General features: G+C 44.2%; 1 protein-coding gene across 2 annotated transcripts in view; it reads left to right on the top strand.

Annotated features, from left to right (window-relative positions):
- SLC35A3 (solute carrier family 35 member A3) overlaps positions 1-21951 on the top strand; it is a 643323-nt gene that overhangs the window by 582514 nt on the left and 38858 nt on the right. For both annotated transcript variants that reach the window (XM_069641592.1, XM_069641593.1), the window contains exon 7: positions 11945-12078. In XM_069641592.1, coding sequence (XP_069497693.1) covers positions 11945-12078 — 134 coding nt within the window. The remainder of the gene's footprint in view (positions 1-11944; positions 12079-21951) is intronic.

Genomic DNA, 21951 nt, shown 5'->3' with positions numbered 1-21951 from the left:
CTGATAAATTAAAGGCACTTAATATATCGGTAATTCTGCATATGGGTGGCCTTAAAACAGATCTGAATTGAACGGGCGCTGTGCATGGTATATATATTCGCCGATGACGTCAACTGAGATGGAAGCCCTCAAGGGACATTGCGTCGACTGTGTCGACACACATCGCCCTCTGCCATGAAGAAAACATTTTCGGAAGCAGCTGAAGCTGGAAACGAAGATATCATAAGATGAGGAATACGTGGGAGGAACATCCAAACGAAAGAACGTTACCATGGGTAAGTAACTTGTTCTTCTATCTACTTTCTGTTAGAATGGCAAGACCGTTTCTAAGGAAAGTAAGACTTTATAGTTTTCAGAATGGCAGGACATAGCTAAGATAAGTAATAACTTTACAGATACTTTTCAGAATGGCAGAACATTTCCAAGGTAAGTAAAATAACATTACATATACTTTTACAAGGGACAGAACACTTTCAGAGTAAGTGATAACTTTTGTAACTGCTCACTCTCAGAGGGCAGTTACCAACTAGCTATGTTACAAGTAAGCACACTTCTTGAGGAAGACGGTTCAAACAAGTAAGTATTCCACTTTCAAAGTTAGTTGAAAATCCAGTGACTTCAGAGGAGACACCCTGGGAGGATACCAGAAGGGGCCTGGGTGAACTGGACCATCACAGGAAACACCCCAAAGCTACACAGGAATCACACAAGACTTAAGGTAAGTAATACCCAAGCCAACACAGTACCTCAGCACAGAAGAGGAGTTTGCAGAAGGAGGACTTCATGATCTGCATCCAAAAACCTGGTCACTGGATTCCTTGTCATGAATTCTGAAGCCAGGACCCTGGAAGGACTTTTGAAGCAAGGATCAATGGGGAAGGCTCCAGGCAAGAGTTTCATCATGGTTATATGTGGCTCTGTGGATTTTGGTGCCCTTTTCAGGTGCCAGAAGAAGACTGAATATCGCTGATTGGATTATTGTCGTTTGCAAGGACCAGCACTCTGGTGAGGGGACTATTCAGACTTGGTTCATGTCTCTGGAGGTCCTGCAGGTAGCCCACAAATTTTCAGCAAGATTCAGAATTCCGAAGACCTTGTACCGCACAAAGGCTCGAGGTCCCAGGATATTGAGGTATTGAAGCCCCGCAAGGTCGTATCACAACATTCGGATGGCTCTAACTGCAGGTGCCCTTGGGTCTAATGGGTCCCACCAGGCTCTGGGTCATGGTCATCGTTTTCAAAGTCCCCATGTTGATTGAAAGGAAGGGTAAAAGCAGGCTCTAGTTACACAGCAGGCTCTTCGGTTGCTGGAAATAGTCTCAGCTGCTTTTCTTTTCATCATCCTCTTCAGTTTCGGTTCCAGTGGTCGACTACCTCTTCAGCTTCCAGGGTCAGACTTTTATGCAGGAACACAGCCAATCAAACAGACTAGCAACATTCACACTTGCGAGGTTGGCAGTCCTTCCAAGACAGCCAGCCTTCCAGTTTGAACTGGATTCTCGCAGTCAGGCTGGAAGAGAAAGGGCTGCAGAGTTTTGGACTTCTCCCTCGCTTCCTACCTTCATACACTCTGGAGCCTGGGCGGGGAATCCACAGGATTGCTGCTGAATACAAAAGTGACACAAAGGATTTTCCCACCCTGGGGGTCAGGGGGAGGAACAAGAAAGGACAAGGAACACTGAACTGGCAAAAAAGAAGATCAGGGCCATTTTGGTAAAATGAGCACCCATGGTGCCTTTACCAGGGCTGTGGAAACAGCCTGCGGTAAAGGTGCACCGAATTAGTTAAACAGTTCACTGCTACCAGCCATCAAAGGTAAGCTTGTCCCTGTAACCTAAATGTTACAGTTAAAAGGCTAAAGGGGTTACATTGTATATCCCCATCACTCCACATAAGGTAGAGTGTGCTGGTTTCACCTAATAAAATGTAAAAGGGTTCCTAAAATCCTTTTTACCCTTGGGAACGGTAGTTCTCACACGGTTAGCCAGAGAAAGTTAAAAGGGGAGCCCCAAGGGCAACCCAGCAACAATAGGCAGTATGTGTCAAAAGTTGTCAAAGAGGATAAAATTCAAAAGACACTATGGAGAGTCTTAAGAAATGACACCCATAAAAGGAGTAAAAGAATATGTGCGTGTGGAAAATGTTACCACTCACCTAGGTATAGGGAAAAATAATCCACCAGTAAAGCAGAAGGTTCTGGGGTTGACACAGGTCAGGAAGATTTATCATTGCTATGACAATCTTACCTAACAGTAGGCAATCCTGTATATATTACCTTTGATCTATGAGAAATTAAAATGCCTGTGATTTCTAGGGATATTGCACATGTATCTGCTTGGGTTTCTATAAGTGGTGAAAGCAAAGGCCCATTTATAGGGGTGGGCAAACCGGACAATGGCCTGGGGCACAGGTGGGTGGAAAGGGGTGCAGCAGGCAGCCTGTTAATCTCCCCTCTCTGAAAGCAGGGAGTTGTCGCTTTTAACCTTGGACAGAAACGGAGAATAAAAGCAAGCCCTGCTCACATCCATCTACCTCCCATGATGCAGCCAATGGCTTAATAAACTGATGGGAGAATTTAGAAAAAGGCGCCAATCTTCCAAATTAGCCCCTTTTTGTGAAACAAATAATGCTTGAACAGTGTGATAATTTCACAATAGCACTAGTATTCCAGAATGGAGTGTTTGGTAGTTTACGGTGGACTGAAAGGGCTATGTTTATTTTGAATGCCTTGTTGAAATGGGACAATAGATATCCAGCAGGAATAGTTGGTTGTATGGGGCCAAAGTAAATGGCCAAAGGAAGGCATAATATGAGGAGGGGGAGGAATTAGCATTCATTTGTGTTATTTTAACAGGTGACTAGGCTCCTATTCTTGTTTGTGGGATGTTTGGGACAATCAAATGAATGACTCAATGTCATCTGAACACCACTGTGGTTGCTTTTGAAAATCATGGTTTTCTGGTATGTTAGTCCATTTTGAAACAAAAGAATACAAATGAACAGATCGGTTACACGGATGCTAAGGACTGCAAACACGTGCTTAGGTGATATCTAGTCAGTGTTAGGAAAGATTTCCCTTAGGTGCAATTTTCCCTCCATTTATGGACCCCACCCTCCAAACCTTTTGCTTTCGTTTGGCTTACCTAGCCAGTTTTTAGATGCGCTCCTCTGGGCTTTTGCTAATTTATTATGGGGAAACAGACACACCCTTCAGGCTGTCAGTACTGGGAAACTATGTTTCCCTTAGTCTTTGACTATGTTGCCATTTCTTGGTAACTTTTTAGCTATGTGCCAAGTACCTGACATTACCGTGCATAGGGGTCCGTTTGTTTTATGGCCCTAGCCACCCTCTAAGTTGTTTTTGGTGTTTGTACAAATGTGCTTAGGACGAACTGGTGGCAGCAGTTTAATTTTTAAGTATTTTTACTTCATTTTTATGGACCATATCGCGTTTACCGTGTTTGGCCCAAGACTGTGGGCAGTGCGAAAATTGCCATGCCACAAAGTCTTTTGTTCTGACCTTTGGGCATGTTGTCCCTTTACCTTCCCTCAGGTCGAGAGACCCGGGTATTCCTTATTTGGGAATGCAGCCACCCGCGAAAACTGCATCTTTCGCGGGCTCCTGCATGTCACTTGTGCTAGTGCCCAGGAAGAGGATTGGGAATGTCTGGTCCCAATCCACACTACTGGTGCCAGTATGTCTGATGCCTGAATGACTGGAATCACCATGGGCCATGCCTCGTGTGCATGCAAGAGAACAGATCCTCCATTAGTTATCCCAGAATTGAGCGTGAAACGAATCTTGGATAAGAGAAGGGGCTCTGCATCCATTCCAGGTCGATCACCTGAAGTTCACACCGAACTACAGAAGGAGTCAAGTATCCTTATCGAAAAGAACAGATCCCTGGCACTGCCGGAGATGTGCTGGAAGGTTTAGCACCCCGACCCCGCTGTTGTCCCGTCCTACCCCTGCTTTTGTATCGTACCATGAAGCCCGGCAAGGGTGCTTTGACCCTTTGGAGTCGTGGGACCAACTACTCTCAGCACCTCTGGTTTACCCTCACAAAGAGCCTCTTCAGAAGTGTTCCTGGGCCATCCAGCAAACTGGCCAGGTAGAAACCGGGGTATCATATAGAAGCGCTGCCTACCCGAGCTGAGACTCGAGACTTTGGGAATCGCTTACTTGTGGTCCTGGGTCCTCTCCCGCTCCTCTGTGTCACGATTTATGAGAGTGTGCCACGCCACAAGCATTTGAGGTCCCTGTGTTGCCCCGCTGTAGTGACTGTTGCTGTAAGTGCCTGTAGACCTGCCCCACCGTGACCTGAGACATGCTGCCCTGGAACTATCCTTCTCCTTTCTTTGAGAGCTAAGAAAAGGCTACTGTCCCACCACGGACAATCATCCTGTCCCACAGCCGCTGAGAGCCAGAGCGGCCTGTAACTGCATGGGTGAAACCTACTAGCGAACTGGACTAGACTGGCAAAGTTTGGCCTGGACTGTGTCAAGGGTCGATGAGTACTTGCATCACTTACCGGTGGCCCCCTGGCACATCAGTCATTTTTACGCAGGAGAATCCCTGAAAAGATACCTTTGTAAACTGGGCTAACCTGCACTCCCCAGCTATTTCCAAACTCCGAAAGTCCCTTTACCTGCAAAGGTAGATCCCCCTAGAAGATTAGGGCTTTATTCTTCATTGTCTCAACCCTCTTCCTGAACAGCTACAGCTCCCGGAAGAGAACCGGCTTTTTGCTTTACATACGACCACGCTTTAACAACGCACTCCTGTACTATTGAGCATAAAGCTCCTCACTTCTTAGGGCTGCATAAGTTAGAGATTTACTTCGAAGAACTGCCTAGATATCTGTGTTGAACTTACCTCTTCTGTTGCAGGTTGTGGTTATTTTGTCTTATTATTACTGTGGTGTATTTGTGTTTAGATGGTAAAGGTCTATAATAAATCTAAACTAGAAGAATAATCACAAGATCTCCGTTGGTGCGCTCCAAAAGAACATTTTTATGTTATATTTTGTGAATTATGCAATTCAATTTAATTGACAAGATTTCTTCAAATGATCATCGGGTGTTTTGCACCATGATATGACATTTCATTGAACACTTTTGCAATTGATTTTCATTGCCATAAATTCAGACACTTTATACGACCAAAGATTATATTTCCATCTCATTGATCATATGCCCTTTTATTTCCTTTGTTGTTGTTATACCCCTCTTTGTTGTTTTTATGCCCCTCTACACGTGTTTCCCCACCTTTTCAGGTGGTTCTTGAGGAGGGATTCCTATTCCTGATATTCTGTATTTGATTGGTCAATATTGTCAAAATAGTTGTTGGATAAGGTCTTCCAATATATTTATTATTAATAATTCTGGATCTCTGAGTGTTGGGAACAAGAAATTACAACTAGATTAGTTTAGTCACAGGGCCCGTATTGATTATGTGCATGATTTTCTATGGTTGGGTTCCTCCATTATACTTACTTAGTCCAATAGTATGATGTATGTTTGATATACATCTGTCTAAGAGTATTCTGTGTGGAGTTTACTGTGTGTACTCATTGTGGGCTTCCGATCATTCTCAAACCACCTGAAACTTAGTCATGGCCGCCTGCCAAACTACCGTAGATTGGTCTGGTTTGTCCAGAAGGTTCCCCAGTTCCATGAAACTAGGGTGGCCTCCTAAACCTCTGCCCACCAGGTGAGAGTTTAGAAATCCATCTTAACAGTCACCTTGCCAAACTATGCTCTTTATTGGGGTGCAAAACAGTTTTAGTAATTATGGAAAAAAGCTATATTTTTAGACATTGCTGTCCTTTCATTTTTAGCAAAGGGGTCAGGAGTTGGACGCAACCAAAATGGTTGAAGGCTGAGGGGATTGCTTCCTTTGTGTGGTGGCGGTGTGTATGTGTTTCATTTACTGTACAAAATGTATAGAAAGGTTGAAAACAATGATTGTGGCAACAATTAATAACAAAGCCAACAGTCTTGACATGTGTCTAGTGAAAAGATTTTCTTTCTTGATACTGTAGGCATTGAGATCACATGCCCATGTACATTTACAATTTGTCTAATGTTACAATTGTGTGTCAAAGTTACTGTCGTTGCATAGGTTTTTTCAGGATCCATTCATATAAAACCTATTACAGGTGTTGTCCTCGTACAGTAAGGAACTCTCCATGTTGCCAGATAGTCGCATAATTGGCCAGCTTTTGCAATCCGACAACAGCAACTGTCACAATTTGCTAGGCATTTCAATATGTTGGCATTGTACTTGCATCATACAATTATAATTTGGTGATTTTTATAGAGCTTCATATAGCCGGGCCATTAGACATATTATGGTGGTTCGCTCTGGGCACAATATTGTCTAGAATCTGGCTTGGCAGTGGCCGGCTGAAGTTATTCTCGCTTCTCACTTTGTCTTGGATTTAGCTATTCGTATGTATTTTGTTGCATTTCTACGGTGCTATACAAAATGTATTTTACAGGGTCAAAATTATGAACATATGAATAAAACAACCAGTCACGTGGCAAAAAGAGGCTAAGATGAATCTAACAATCAATCGTTATGGGGAGAGGGTGATAAGAGATCAGGGAGGGATACCTGCCCAACAGACAGTGGAACTGGGAGTTTCAGTAAAATGGGGCAAGAAATGCCAATGAACGAAAATGGAGAAAGGCTCTGGGAGGATGGGGAGGATTGAGACGAAATTGAGAAACAGGATGAAGAGGCAAAGAAAGAACTATGATGAGGATGAACGAGGCTGGGTGGGGCGACGCCAGAGGTAGAAAGTGTGAAAATGTGCATTCACAGGTATTTTAAAGAATGAGTTTATAATTTAAAGGAGCAGACCTGACCGTCATGACCTTGGATTTATCATAATTTATTTTGCAACCTGCAATGGGTCCAAAAAGTAGGTGACGTGATCAGCATTGGGGAGATCATGGGAGCATCATGTGCATATGTGTTCATTTCCGCCCCTTCATATTCCTGAAATCTGAGTATTCATCCCATCTTAATTACTGGAGGTTCAATAAATAAGGAGTAGATCGAGCAGGGGGATGTAGGGCATCCTGCTCTGGTCACTGTATAAAGAAATGTGGGCCAACTGAGGGCAATCCCTGTAGTCCAAACAGGCAGACATGGAGGACATTGTGGAATGTAAATTGGGCCCTTTAAGGTATGCGGAGGGTCACTACAAGCATTAATTGCCTGTACAGACTCCTAGTAACAATTGAGGAAGTATTTGGAAACTACACTTTCGGTGTTTGGCATTGGTATTGGCCTAACGTGGGGTTGTGCCCTAGCAGCTAAAAGGGGTCTCATATTCTGATGAAGTGTGAGGCCACTGTCCTTCACACTGCAACCTCCAAAGTAAACTCAGTGCACAGAGTGACACAGCCAACATCTAGAAACCTGGGAGGCAAATGGTAGCCTTTTTTCCTGCTACCACCTCAACGTCTGTGCAACATTAACACATTGGTGGACGTTCCACAAATAGTTGTCACACCTAGTAGAACGGACTACCTTTGGCAGTGGCTATAAGATAATAGACTACGTTAAAGGACACATATCCACGTATCTTGCGGGTGACCACCGGAGGACTGCCATCTGATACTGGAGTCACTGGTTACACTTAATAAAGTAAAGTATCTGCTTGCCCAGTTGGGCTAGTGGAAAAAAGAATTTTGTTTTTACTTTAACATGACCACCGTGCTTGCACAGTTCTGAGCTGCAGCATCTATTGGGCAGGCCACATATAAGGGGCCAATCGCTTGCACCAGCAGGCGGAAGCCGAGCCACTCCTAAGGCCGCCCCTAAGGCTCCTGTCTGTGCCTGTCTGAGCCGAGGAGGGCTTGGAGGCCCCCCACCTTTTACCGCTGCTACAAACTGTGAAGCAGCCTCCTGTGTACAACCTGCTCTCTCACGAACTTAGGCCCCAACACCTTTGCACTCTCTGCTGATCTACCAGTGAGTGATAGCAGAACATTTCAATTACCTCCTCCACTTTCACCTTGAACCAAAACTGTGCCCATCTCACTCTGCCTTCTCTGACCCACCTATTCTACTTTCTCTCGCTGCATTTTGTGTTATTTTCTGAAAATCGAATCTCGGTATGTGTGTTTTTACATCATTGCACCAATTTTTGCACTGCATTTTGTATCCTTTTTTAAAATCGAATCTTGCACCCCACACATTGCATTGCATTTATGTGCCCTGTTTAAATTTCATACCCACGGGTTGTATTTGTAACTCCTTGCACCCCACATTTTGCATTAAATTTCTGTGCCCCTCCTGTAGGCCACCTGGTGAGTTCGGGCCAGGACTGTGCAGTGCAGCCACCCCTCTTTCCTCAACTATCCTCTGCCACCCTGATGACACTCACCATCTCTACTATCTTCTCTAACTGCTACACTATTACCTACCCCCCTTCTCTCACGAATCCTGGAAGGAAAAAGCATAAAAAAGACATCCTGAGTGCCAACCCTGGCCTACCTATCGCAGATACCTATGTCAGCGCAACCTCCAGACAGGTCTTCACCGATGTCCTCTTCCCTGTCCCCTCCCCTGATCTATGGACTCCTCATCTCATCTCTACTCTCTCCCCTTTCACATCCTCTCTCATTAATGGTGGCACCAAATGGGAAGTCCTCTTGACGGGGTTGTCATCATCATGCTGTATCATTACTGTCTACCACACTGGCACTATCTTGGTTCAGGGTCCTCAACCCAACCTCCTTGTCTTTGACTGGCGCCTGCCATCCCTCATTAACTTTCTTTCTTCACCTGCCTCTCCCCCATCTGCTCTCTCTATCTCTCCCCCTCCAATTGGTGTACCACGCCAGTGTACTCCTCCTCGGAAAACCTTAAAAGGCAGAGACCTCCTTCACCTGGCCACACTTAACGCCCATTCAGCCAACAAACACTCCGCCGACATCTGCCTCCTTCTTAAAGATATGGACCTCAACATTTTCGCTCTTACCGAGACGTGGTTCAATGCCAGCTCACATTCACAGTGAGGGACCAAAACCTATTATAGGAGACCTCTTTGGGTATGAACTCCACCCTTCTACATTAAAGATCTGTTAGCACACAAAAAAGGTTAATGGAGATAAATAGAGCTATGTTGCATGATTCGTATCAGTGTCAATCTGTCTTGTCACAATAAAACTGTCCCTACTTGGAAGCACACCCTGTTCCTGTCAGGGGGCACTCGCCCTAGGACACCGGTAGTGTGCCGCCTACCTAATGGAATAGAAAAGAAAACGTTCCCTATTGCTATATCATATGCAACATATTGCCCTTATAATAAGGCTCTGAATACAACAATTAAAACAGAAGTGGTTGGCTGCACCGCAATACCCAGGATTGCAATTTTGTAACATTGTGTGCATTTTCAGAGGGGACTATTTCAGTCACTGCATTTGACTCCCTTCTCCCCGATGGCTACAAGATCTTTTCCAAGCCACACCCTAACCGTGCTGGCGGTGGGGTTGCCTTAATCTTCTCTGAATGGGTTCCTGCCTCCCTCATACCCACTCAGCCTTACTCTTCCTTCGAAAGCCTGGTCTGCAAGTTGGTCATCTCACCCTCCTCCTCTCTGACATTTGCCACTATCTACAGGCCCCCCGGCACTACCACCCTCTTCCTCTCTAAATGGGCTGACTTCTGCTCCTCTCTCCTCACTACAATCTCCTTCTCCTGGGTGATTTCAACATCCATTTGGACTCATCAGTCACAGCATCCACCCTCTTCCTTGACCTTTGCACCTCGCTCTCCCTCTCCATTCTCTCGCCTGGTCCAACCCACTCGGGAGGACACACTCTTGGCGCCTGCATCCACTCTGGTCTTTCACTCTCCCCCCTTGTTCTCGGCTCTCTCATGGTCAGACCACTCTTTCCTCTCTTCTTACCTGGGCCTCTTCAGCCCTCTGACTGTACCTCCTCCTACCCTGCCAACCTCGTTCACGAACATCTGTACGATGAAGCGAGTGTCAGCTGCTGCCTTCTCATCCACCTTCATCCCCCGTTCCCCCCACCCCTGACTCTACCTCTGACTCTGCTCTCAGCAACCTCCATCTGACCATTACTAACACTCTTGACATTCTTGCCCCAGTCATGAGGATCCACCTGAAAACTGCTCTAAGCGTAATGCCTGGTACGACTCTGAACTTTCAGCCCTGAAACGCAAGTGCAGGGCTGCAGAACGGAAGTGGCAAACCTCATGCTCAACTTCTTGACAAACTGGCCTGCCGCATGCTCCAAAGGCAATACAGACTCTCCATCCGTGCCAAGAAAATGGCCTACATCCAGGCATGGATATCTAGTGCATCCAATCACACTTCTGACCTCTTTAAAATCTGCTGGGAACTTGCCAACCCTTCCGCAGTCTCCTCCTCCCCTCTTCCTTCCCAGTCCCTCTGCAATGCACTGGCCACACACTTCACCACAAAACCCTGGACATCCTGAACACCCTTGCTCCCCTCAAATTCCAATAGCTCCTCAAGACTTTCCTTTTCACTTCCTCCTTCTTCATTCCCTTCTTCCCTCCTCGCCTACGCTATGATTGGTGACCAGGGCCCTTATGTGTCCTCAGGGCCCTGGCCTACCACACCCAATCGCCTCAGCTTCTGCCTACACACAGCCTTGCTTCGGAACCCACTGGCCTACCCCACTGTAGGCTTGCACCTACCCATTTATTGCACTTATCACACTTACTATACTTGGCACTTATATCTGCTGTTCACCCACGAGCATGGACATTCCAGCACGTACCCCACTCCCTCCTCCCCCTCTTCTCTCTCTGCACTTGCACGTTCTAAAATATTCAAAAGGCCTAGTAGATTCCTCTTTATCCTACAGTCTATACATTGTTTCATTCCCATGTTCCCTCACTGTTGCCATGCGGGCGCTTTGAAACAACACAATTTACTTGTTGAATAAGCGCCTAACAAATGCACAATAAAATAAAATAAAAAAATAAATGTGGAGAAGATGTTTCTGATTAAGATAAATGGGGTGGAGAAAGGTTGTGACCAAGGGGAAAGCAAGGATGTGTTAAGTAACACAAACCTGCGAACCTTGGAAGATTCCTTGCTGGCAACACGCCTGCATTTGGAAAGGGGTGCGTGCGGTTGAGGGAACTTGCCAACTTGCGCCGGAATTATCCCAATTGAAGCTGGTGATCAAGTCACAAAATAGTGAGCTCGCCAAGGAGTTAATTAAGAAGCTGCAAGGACAGGGGCGTTGCTAGGGGGGGCTAAGGGGGCTATAGCCCCTGATCTTTTGGTTGTAGCCCCGGATAGAATCTCAGGAGCTACAGCCAAAAGACTAGCTAGCCCCCAGTCACAACAGTTCCGACATCAGCGTAGCCCCAGGTCTTTTCCAGACCTAGCAACTCCCCTGTGCAAGGGTATGCCGAACAGAGTAGCTTACCAATGTTGAGGCTATTGACTGGAGCCAGGGCCATTTGCACCTGGGTCTAAAGTCCTTGCTATTACTGCGTGAAAAAAAGAGACGACAGCTCGTTGCAGACTAGCCTACTGGTGGACTCAACATATGAATACGCCTGTAGCATTATATAGATTGTTCATTAATTAAAGAGAAGGTGAATGCTCTGTGCAGAAAGCACAAAGGGACGAGTTATCTATTTAAGTGATGCTGCCAAACATCTAGATATTCAGTCGTTCTCTCCCTGCAACATGAAGTACATAATACATTCTGAAATGTACTCTCAAAATGCGGTCATGCCCCTTCATTCGATTTGTAGTCCCATCCAGACACTATGGCGATTTGATAGACGGTTCTGTAGTTGCAGGTTGAGAAATAAATACATTGCATTTGGAACACTTGACGATTTAATCACTGTATCTTGCAAACGGCTTAAAAATGAGGTCCGATGACAAACGTGCTCTCATTTTTCTTCTAGGCACTTGGAGGTCTGGTGATTGCAGCAGTCATCAAATATGCAGATAACATTTTAAAGGGATTTGCAACATCGTTGTCCATAATTTTGTCAACGTTGATCTCGTACTTCTGGCTACAAGATTTTATTCCTACCAGGTACTGTAATTGAACCACTTTGCCTAATTTGCCTTCTCTAAGCGATCAACCCCAATGCTTCTGTGCTAAAAACACTGCTTTTTTTCTAAGTGCTTGACCCCCCCACCCGAATTTCTGAGTGCTTGAAAAAGAAAACTGCATTTGAGTGCTTGAAAGTCACGCATCCTGTTAGTAGAATATTTGTGGAAGGAAAACGTAACTTTCCAGCCTCACTTGAAAATTGATTCACATTAGGAAAGTTATCAAAAACACTTGCACATATCTTGTTTTCTGTTAATCTCCTTGGATGGAAAGAACCAGCAATGAAAATGAACACAATTCACTGCAGGAACCCCGCTTTTCCCGCAACCTTGTGCGCAGGGCCATTTTAAGCACTTTTGGGGCCCTGGGCACAGACATCTTTGGGGCCCCCCTCCACCAACCCAAAGGAATTAAGGGATCAAGAATACTGGTTGCGCCCCCCCACCTGTCGCGCTCACAACCTATATGTTGATATGCTGACTCGCAGCATAATAAGCACGTTTACACCCTTTAAGTCCCCTTACCTTCTTCATTTTTGCTCTTATCAGAATGATAAACAAGTAGCATTTGAAGACCAACATTAGCAGTCTACGAAGAGGTTACTTCTCTTCTAGTATAGAAACAGGATGCTTTTTAGAAATAACATCCAGGAATGTATGCAGCCTGTAGTATTAATGCAGGGCCGTATGTAAAAGGTACATGTAACCCATAATAGACAGAGAACTCACATTAGCTGCCTCACAAAATGCAAAAGTGCTCATGCACGGAATAAGACCAATAATTGGAAGGAAGGAGAACGCTACACATAAAGTAGCATGAATAGTGGAGGCAGGTTAGAAGCTAGCAGGAAGGTGTCTTTATCCAGACAGGCTGAGATTACAAGTGGGATATGGTTTTCAAATAGTGTTGCCATTAGATATCAAAGGAACAAATGCCTGTGATGTGCAATATAAATATGCTCACTGTTTTAGTTCAACACAGGGAAACCATGAATAAGGCTTTTATGAAGATCATACCATGAGAAGGAAACCACTCTGAAGGGCTGACAATTTTGAAAGGTTTAGGGACTGGTAATATTGAGACGTTAAGCAATACAAGATTAAATTAGATGTCCAGGATCACACATTGATTAAGGGGTGACGCTGCGACTTGTGCCAACTCTGCAATTTCTGAATTTGAACACTTTCTTTTCCAGTTCTTACCATGAACTAAAACAATCTCATTCTATAAAAACGGACTTGGAAAGTACACAAATCACATTACCAAACATGACCATTTTTAAACAAAATATTATAGAACAGTGTTATGCAAAATGGGAATGATTCTAGCTTCATTCTCCCCAGCATCAAGGGAAGTATATAATAACCAGCATACCAATCGATGTGATTTAACATATTTAATCTGGGTTTGTCTTTTGTATTTTAAAGTTTTAAATACTTCCAAAACAATGCCTTGTGGCATTTTCATTTATAAATGTGCATATAAACCTTACACTTTTACCAAAAAGCAAACAGTTTTTTTGTGTCAAACAAGCCGACCTTAAAATATGCTTGCCTGATGCCTGCAACATCTGGTCCGCTCTCTTCTGTCTACAAACCCTTCCACCCAAATGGCCTACATAAGAAAAAAGATCAAGTAATATGCTAAACGATACCAGCAGCATGCAAAGAGGCAAACCACACAGAAAACAGCACACCAATGTAAGATATATTCGATGATTTGGCCAGGATCACTGTATCGTCTGCTGGCACATCCAGGATACAAGCATGAACGCCTTTGTTCCATAGTCTTGAATTTGGATACTTATTCATCTCTTGGACAAACAGTTTATGCCATTGTTGGAGGCAATTGCCTAGGTTTTACAACACCCCATCTGAACCAACCAATTTCTAAACCATCACCGCACGGATGATATGTTAGTTTTTATAGCAACCCCTAGCTGGTGCAGGTACATTGTTGATAATAGCAGATGTTGTTTTGCAAAACCAAGTACATATGCAGGCAGATTTATAAACTTCAGACATAGGAAAGGCTCAGCCAGACTTGCTGGAATGTGATATTCTAATTTTCCATATGTAAACATATTTCTGGAATGGTTGCTTCACACACTGAGCTAACCTCTGAACCATTTTGGCACTCAATTCGTCAATATGCATTTCACTGTTACCTATTGCAAGTGATCAACATAATTTCCACAGGAAGGAAAGAATGCTACAGAGTTGTGCAGTAAGGAACACACAAACTATGTTTACCACAGTGAACACAGAAAGCAATACATGATGAATTGATCAAGGCAGAATGTACTTGTCAAAACAGAAAGGCAATGGGTTAAGAGCCTCAGCAGCACCCCATAAAATATCCTGATGCGTGCTATTTAAGACTGCAGAACAATTGAATCTTCTTCAGATCAGTCAGCCTTGTGGGGCCCCCCTCCAAGGTGGGGGCCCTGGGCAAGTGCCCCTTTTGCCCTCCCATAAAAACATCTCTGCGTAGGTTGGGGGGGTCATAGCTCTTCTAGGAAATGAATATAGTGCAGGAGGGACCAGGTCCTGCAGTTTTATGTAATGCAGGTAATGTAAACTGAACTCTCTGCTTTCATTTGACACAACACTCGCCTGAACAGAAAACGGTCTCATTTGGACATCCTCTCAATAGATGTGAGGCGTGTGCTATTTCTGCACAGAGGTCATAAATGACTCAATCTTGCACTACGTATGTTGATCAGTGGGAGCTGCAGCAGTGGCCCAGATCCTGGCAAGTAGCTACCCAGCCTAAAGGGTTTGGTGCTTGGGCCTTGCGCTGGATTGCATCTGTGTTGTTTCTGACCAGTTCCTTCCCTGCAAAGCACTTTCAAAGTGTCATCCGAGATAAAGAAATTGTCACAAAATGGTAACTTTTGGGTTGTGTCCTGCCATTGGCAGGCCACATGTGTCGAGATATACGTATTTGCTAACAAACCTGCAGTATGAGGAACACAGTGTGCCACGCACATACAAAGAGGTTTATTTGCTTTGTATTGCTACTTCATAAAAAGGAAAACTATTGTGAAACTAGAAATGTTGCACTGTGATTTCTATGTAAACAAAACAGAGCAGAATCACAAAGACACAGGAATCGGTTCATTTCAAAGCAAAATGCATTTTATTCTGTGCATTGCAAAATGTCACTAATTACTAACAAGCGAGCAATCAGCACTCTCTAGCCTATGAGTGCTTTTAGCGACCCCAACCCGCCCAGCTTCTCTCTAGCAATGCTCTCTCCCACTCAGCCAGTTCTCTAGGACTATGCTCTAAGTCTGTCTCCCATCTTGCTCAACCCTTCTGATGAGACAGCTTCCTTCCCTCTCTAGCTAGCTCTCTCTAACTCCAGCTCCAGCTATTGTCTGCAGCTAGTACCACCTCTCATGATTCTAACGAATCTCACAAATCTAAGAAACCTAATGAACAGAACAGCCCTGTATGCTCTGTTTATACAGAAGCATTGTGGCTATGATGCATTTACATTTCTATTGCTACGTGTGCGTATTCTATCATTTTCAGCAGAGCAAGCATTTTCATACAGGAACACATTAACATGACCTATTTCTACATTATTCTAGGAACAGCAAGCTATCGCTAACATTTGCAAAACTAAACAAGCCTTCTCCTGCAGAACAAAAACATTCTACATGCTATCTCTGAAGTACCGTAGTGAAGGCTATATTTTCTGTGCTCGAAAAATAGCTGATTGTCTGCCAAGACTCATTTTTGTTATGATAACATTTTAAACTGTGTTCGACTGCGAAAACAATTCCGTCTCCGCGCTCAGAATGAAGCATAATCGTATGGGCAGAAACACAAAGCAGATCTCTAGCATCTAAAAGCACTCTACAATGTGCTATAAATGACAAGTGTACATAAATCTCATGGCTCTCAGCAAACATTGAACCATAATAGCTTAGAGCAAAACTATAGTGCTGAAACATAGCTTATTCTAGATGAATTCAAAATGAATGCATGTGTGAATGAATGATTAATGAATGGATTAGGCCATGCTAAACAAACCATAGAAAAATCCAGATTAACACTATCACTGTTTTGGTGTCATTCATACATTAATCTAGAGTTGACCTCGTATTGCTGCATTGTTCTTTGAAGATTACCTATTTGTTTATTTAAAACCTTTAGAAAGCATGTATTTGACTAAAGGGCAAACAGAGCTCTGTATCATTCGGAAGCGACGAATACAAAATATTCTACAACAATGAATAATGCCTACATTAACAATAAAAATGACACCAGCTATTGTGCAGGGAGTCTTGATTCTATTACAGACACGGCGAGCATTATGCCCAACTTCTTTTATTATACTTTCCTTTAAGGTTTCTTCCTCTTTTCATTCTTCAAAAAACATCAAAACTTAACTAACCACACTGCAACTGCACATCCCATGGATCCCAGTGCCCCTGGCCTACATGTTACTTCCTGCCCAGGTCCCTTCCTCTTCTTTGGATGCCCTCCAACTGACATCTGGTGCAATGAACTCTGAAACTTATGCCTGACACTTGTAGACTGCGTTTTATTTTCCACCCTGTCCCGTGCTAGGCATCTCCTGATCACCACTACGACCCAAATCGGTGCTCACTCGGTGCCTCCGCTACTTGGTCCTCAGCCAGTGTTCTGGTCATCCCCTGCTAAATGAGACATATATTTGGTAAGGTACAAGGTATTAAGGCGCAAAGTACTGCAATATAAATTGACGATCATCACCTCCCCAGCCACTCTCGCTCTTGCGTCCTATGTCAAGACTGGAGGTGAGCATTATGCTTGTTCAAAGCTACTAACCACAACTGCCGCAGCACTGCGAAAAGGATGAAGATATAAGGTATTAAATGTAGCATCGGTAGACCAATCCTCTGCCCTCAAAATGTCTTGGAGAGTAGCTCCCGCGCTGAAGGCTTTGGATGCCATCGCGCCCGAACCAAATGCGCTCTGAAGCATGTCGCAATGATGCCCACAAGGGTCATGGTTTCGTGCACCCATCTGGCTGTTTGCTGTTGCTACCGCTTTAAATGTTTTTCTGCGCATAGTCAGTGGTTGGCACGCCTGCCGGCCTTACCTCGTCCATCCTAGCCTCCTATACTTTGATCCTTTGTGCCACACACCATTTTGGATGCTCCTGGAAATCAGGATATGAAATCACTGAAGAGTGACACTTAGTCCTTTTTGCAATTGAGAAAGATACACCGTCCGGGCAGAAGATCTTCCTATCCAAGTTCTTTCAATCAGCCACTCTTCAACAAGATACCAGACACAGTAGCATAGCGAGCTTCTCTGACAGCTGTTGGTCTGTTAAATCCCTGTTATGCGGCCAATCTCTAAATAGCCGCAGAACAGAGTTGACGTCCTACAGTTGCGCCTATTTAGGTATGGGGGTGTGCAGATCTTAATGCCACGCAACAGTCTAACTACCGCAGGGTGCTTGCCCAATGGAGCTCCTTCCAAAGGTTCGTGTCGCATGGGGATGGCTGACCGATACACGTCTACAGATCTAAAAGCCTTGCCCCCTTTGGTCAAAGATGCTAGGAAATTGAGCACTTGTACGCACAGGGATGTAAGGTGATGAACAGAGCTCTGGCTCCACCATAGGCTCCATCTCCCCCATACTGCGTGCAGCTTTGGAGGGTTGACAGGGCGCACGACTGCTTGATAAAGTCTGGAGCTGGTTCTGAAATGCCTGATGGGCTCCATCTGCTCCCATCACTCTGCACACTAGTAGAGGGAGCTGGTCCCTCCTCGTCAGAGGATGGTAATTCCTTGAAGATTCTGACCTGAGATCCTCTTTGAGGGGAAGCACTCTCGGAAAATCTGAAGAATGTCCCATCAGAACTGGAAACCACGCTTGCGATTTCCAGTTCGGGACTATTACTACGGCTTCTGCCTTTTCTCTCTGGATGTTTGCTAATGTCCAGGCCAGCATTATGAATGGGGGGCAAAGCGTAGTGAACTGCTCTCGTCCATGTTTGCAGGAAAGCATCTGCTCCTTGCGTCACCGGGTCCAGACTCCAGCGAAGAACTTGACTAATTGTCTGTTCAATCTGGATGCAAAGAGATCTGTGTCAAGCGGGCCCCAAAGGGCTGCTCTCTAGACAAACACATCCTTGTGAAGCTTCCAGTTGCTGCAGTCGTTGCAGTAACGAGAGTTCCAATCTGCCACCACGCTCTGCACACCCGGTAGATACTCCGCGGTAATAGAAATCTTGTGGTTGAGGCAATAATGCTAGAAGTTCTTTGCTAGCTCTACTAGCATGCCAGAGCAGGTGCCCCCCAGGTGGTTGATGTATCGTACCACAGCGATGTTGTCCGTCCTGATTAGGATGCAACATTCCGCTTGTCTTTCGCAAAAGCTTTTATTGCTGCACCTCGCTCCTCAGCCTGCCCTGCTCGATCAGCATCCAGGGTGTCTCTGAAGATAGCACGCCCATTCCAGGCGTCCATGTTCTGAATCCACCACGGTAGTTCTGATCATCCCTTCTGGTCTAGGGAAACCAAATGATGGTACCCGAGGCCCTCTCGTAGGTACCGAATCTTGAGTCTCTGCAGTGCTCTGTAGTGTAACATGCCAGAAAAGATCACTTGGATGGATGCTGCTAAAAGGCCCACTATCCTTGCTAGAGCTTGCAGCGATATCTCCAGTTTCGCTAATACCACTCTCAGTTCCTTCTTTATCGCCCTCATCTTGGGTGCTGGTAACGCTAGCATTGCTTTTGTGGTGTCTGCTAAGATCCCTAGGCGCTCTAGGTGCTGCATGGGGATGCGCTCAGACTTTTCCTGATTTATCAGGAATCCCAGGGACAAGATGAGTTGAGATGCCCACTGCATTTGAATCAGGGTCCGGCTGTCGCTTGCAGGCATGAGGATAACGTCCAGATATATTATTATTTGCATACCTCTTTCCCTCAGGGCCACTGCTACTGGCCTCATTACGTTTGCAAAGGACCATGGTGGCATGATTGTTGGCATATACTTTTATTCTACCCGAATATAAAGTGAAAACCTAGCTTGCCCTAACTCTGAGAGGTTGCACTGTCTCAACTAAAAACTAAGGGTGTCATCAGAATGTCCATGCAAATCAATAGTCCTCTGTCCTGGATACTTACAGCCATAAAACAGACTTTGTGTATACCAAGTTATTTGCACAAACACAATAAATACATCAACCTAATAACATAAAACATAACAATCTACTGAAAAATGTTCATCAAACACAATTCCAATCATGTTTAAGACTTATAAAATCCCTATAGATAACTCACTTAAAATATCCATCAATAGACTATAAAATGTCATCATTTGATGGATAAAATTGGCATCATTCCCTTCCAACAGCAATGTCCACATAGATGTAACTTCATCACAATTAATCTTGTTACATTAACCTTTCATTGATTTACTCCTCAGAGCATTCAGACTTACACAATGGCACATTACATGTTTTCCTGATTCTAAAATCAGTTTCAGGGGTGTTGCTAGGTCTGGAAAACATCTGGGGCTGCACTAATGTTGGTATTGTCGGGATTCAGGGCTAGCTAACCTTTTGGTTGTAGGCCCTGAGATTCTCTCCACGGTTACAACCAAAAGACCCGGCTATAGCCCCGTAAGCCCCCCTCTAGCAACACCTCTGATCAGTTCCCCACATAGTTGACACATATGCTCACATCGAGGTACACCTCTTTTGGCTCCTTCAATTTCTAATGCCTGGGTACTATTACATTTTAGAAGTAGATACTTTCTTACTGTAGTACTGTTTGGAATGGTACTACATTCCATCCAATACTGGATGAACGGACCACTGTGCGTTGTTCATGCCAGTCGTACCAAATCAACTTCTTTACCATACTCATGGTTTTTTTCATTTATCCATCTTTTAAGTCCCTTCATTGATGTTAACCTACTCGAATGATCATATCCTGACGCTCAGATCTTGTATGCAGATAATAGGTTTACCAATAGCACCAAATGGTTCATGGTCATGCATAGCTCTGTATGCCAGAATTTCCTCTACCATTATTGTGCTACTGTCTAGTTTAAGCAGCTTATCATACCCCGGCGCTAGTTTACTGTTTATGACTGTAGTGCTGCGTTTAAGGTTGAATTCTAACAATAAATATTCAATAGATAGTGATTTTGGCATCCGAAACAGCATGTTTAACATCTTCCTTTCAAATGTAGCTAACTCTTTCATCAGGGTAGACCCCCAGATTTATACACCATACAGCAGAAATGGTACTATTTTAGCTGTGTATAAAGGTAGGATAGTCTTGATCAAGCATCTACCTTGCCTACTAATAAACACACTCAGAGTCTTAGTTATCTTCATGCATTTTACCTTATTATCCTCCCACTAGGATGCCCATTTCAGTTTATCAATCAGTACCCCTAGATACTTGTAACAATCCACCACTTTCTCATCTAATTTCCATACCACATTTGAGACAATTTGATTGTTATGTTTCCCCTTAAACGCCACTATGTTAGTTATTTTAATATTGATGCGCAGCCCATTGGATCTGGCATAGTCACCAAGGGCATCCAGCATCCCTTGAAGGCATAGCAGAGTATAATTCAATAAAACGAGGTCATTTGCATTTGCGAACCACCCGATTTTCAACATGCCAATTTTCACCGGACACGCTATGGCAGGTTGCAACACTTCCACTAAATCCTCCAAATATAAATTAAATAGAGTAGAGGCAAGGATACATCCCTGTTTACTCCTCAAGAGGTGGGAAACAAACTTGAGACTCTTCCCTCACCATCTAACCTCACCGTTACACTGGTGTCAACATGTAATAGCTTGATCATGGTCAACAGGCCATGGGGACTATTCCATGAAACTAATTTGTTCCATGGTCTATTCCTCATGACCACATCAAACATTCCACTGAAATCTATAAATGCACCATACACAGGTAGCTGGTGACATTTCCAGGCATATTCGATGGTGGTTACCAGGGTGAGCAAATTATGTTTTACTTGATTTGCGTCTGAATCCCATTTGATTGATTGGAAGGATATTAGTATCTGATATCCACTGATTTAACTCATTTAAGAGTACTCTCCAAAGATTTTGGCCAGCATATCCAGCATGGCCAGCATCCAATAATTTGTGGGATCTTTCCAACATCCCTTTTTGTATATCGGCAGAATGGTACTCTCTATCCATGTGGAGGGAATCTGACCATGTTCACCAATATGTACGAAAAGTGTATGAAGGGCCTTTGCCCAAAAGTGTGGAGACATCTATACTAAACCATTGCAAGTGCCATCGGGACCAGAAGCACAAGACAAAAGTAGTTTTGCAATCATAACACTCATGTCAAGGATTGTAGATTTGCAATTCCACTTGACATCAACCACTATGTGTACATCATCAGCAGGTATCACAGATCCCAACGTGTTTGCTGTGTGTGTTGCCCAAGCTTCCGCGGGTACACTATTAATTGGTAGATGTTTATTAGCAGCTCCTCTCATGACCGACCATATACCTCTGTTATTAGTTCTTGCGAGGTGCGCTAACTGCATCCACAATTCATGTTTAACAGTAGCAAAATGACATCTTAGCCATCTACCATAGCTCGACTTTACAGATTTTATACTTGTGGTAATTTCAGAGGGCATCCTTATCCCTGAGCCCATTTGCACATGACCCAATGTCATTCCTCAAATTCTTTTTTTTCCACCTGTATCCTCTTTTCATAACAATGTCCTTACGCTTCATTGCAATTCTATCACTCAATAGTACTAGTGACCTCCTTAATACTGGCTATCATGAGTGCAAACTCTGTTATGAGGAGGGACTCATTAGATGTAT

The sequence above is a fragment of the Ambystoma mexicanum genome, chromosome 1q (genome assembly GCF_040938575.1).
Source record: "Ambystoma mexicanum isolate Mex_15411 chromosome 1q, UKY_AmexF1_1, whole genome shotgun sequence".
In the NCBI taxonomy this organism is placed as follows: domain Eukaryota; kingdom Metazoa; phylum Chordata; class Amphibia; order Caudata; family Ambystomatidae; genus Ambystoma; species Ambystoma mexicanum.
Note: the sequence above shows the minus strand (reverse complement) of the source record. Positions and strands in the feature narration are given on the sequence as shown.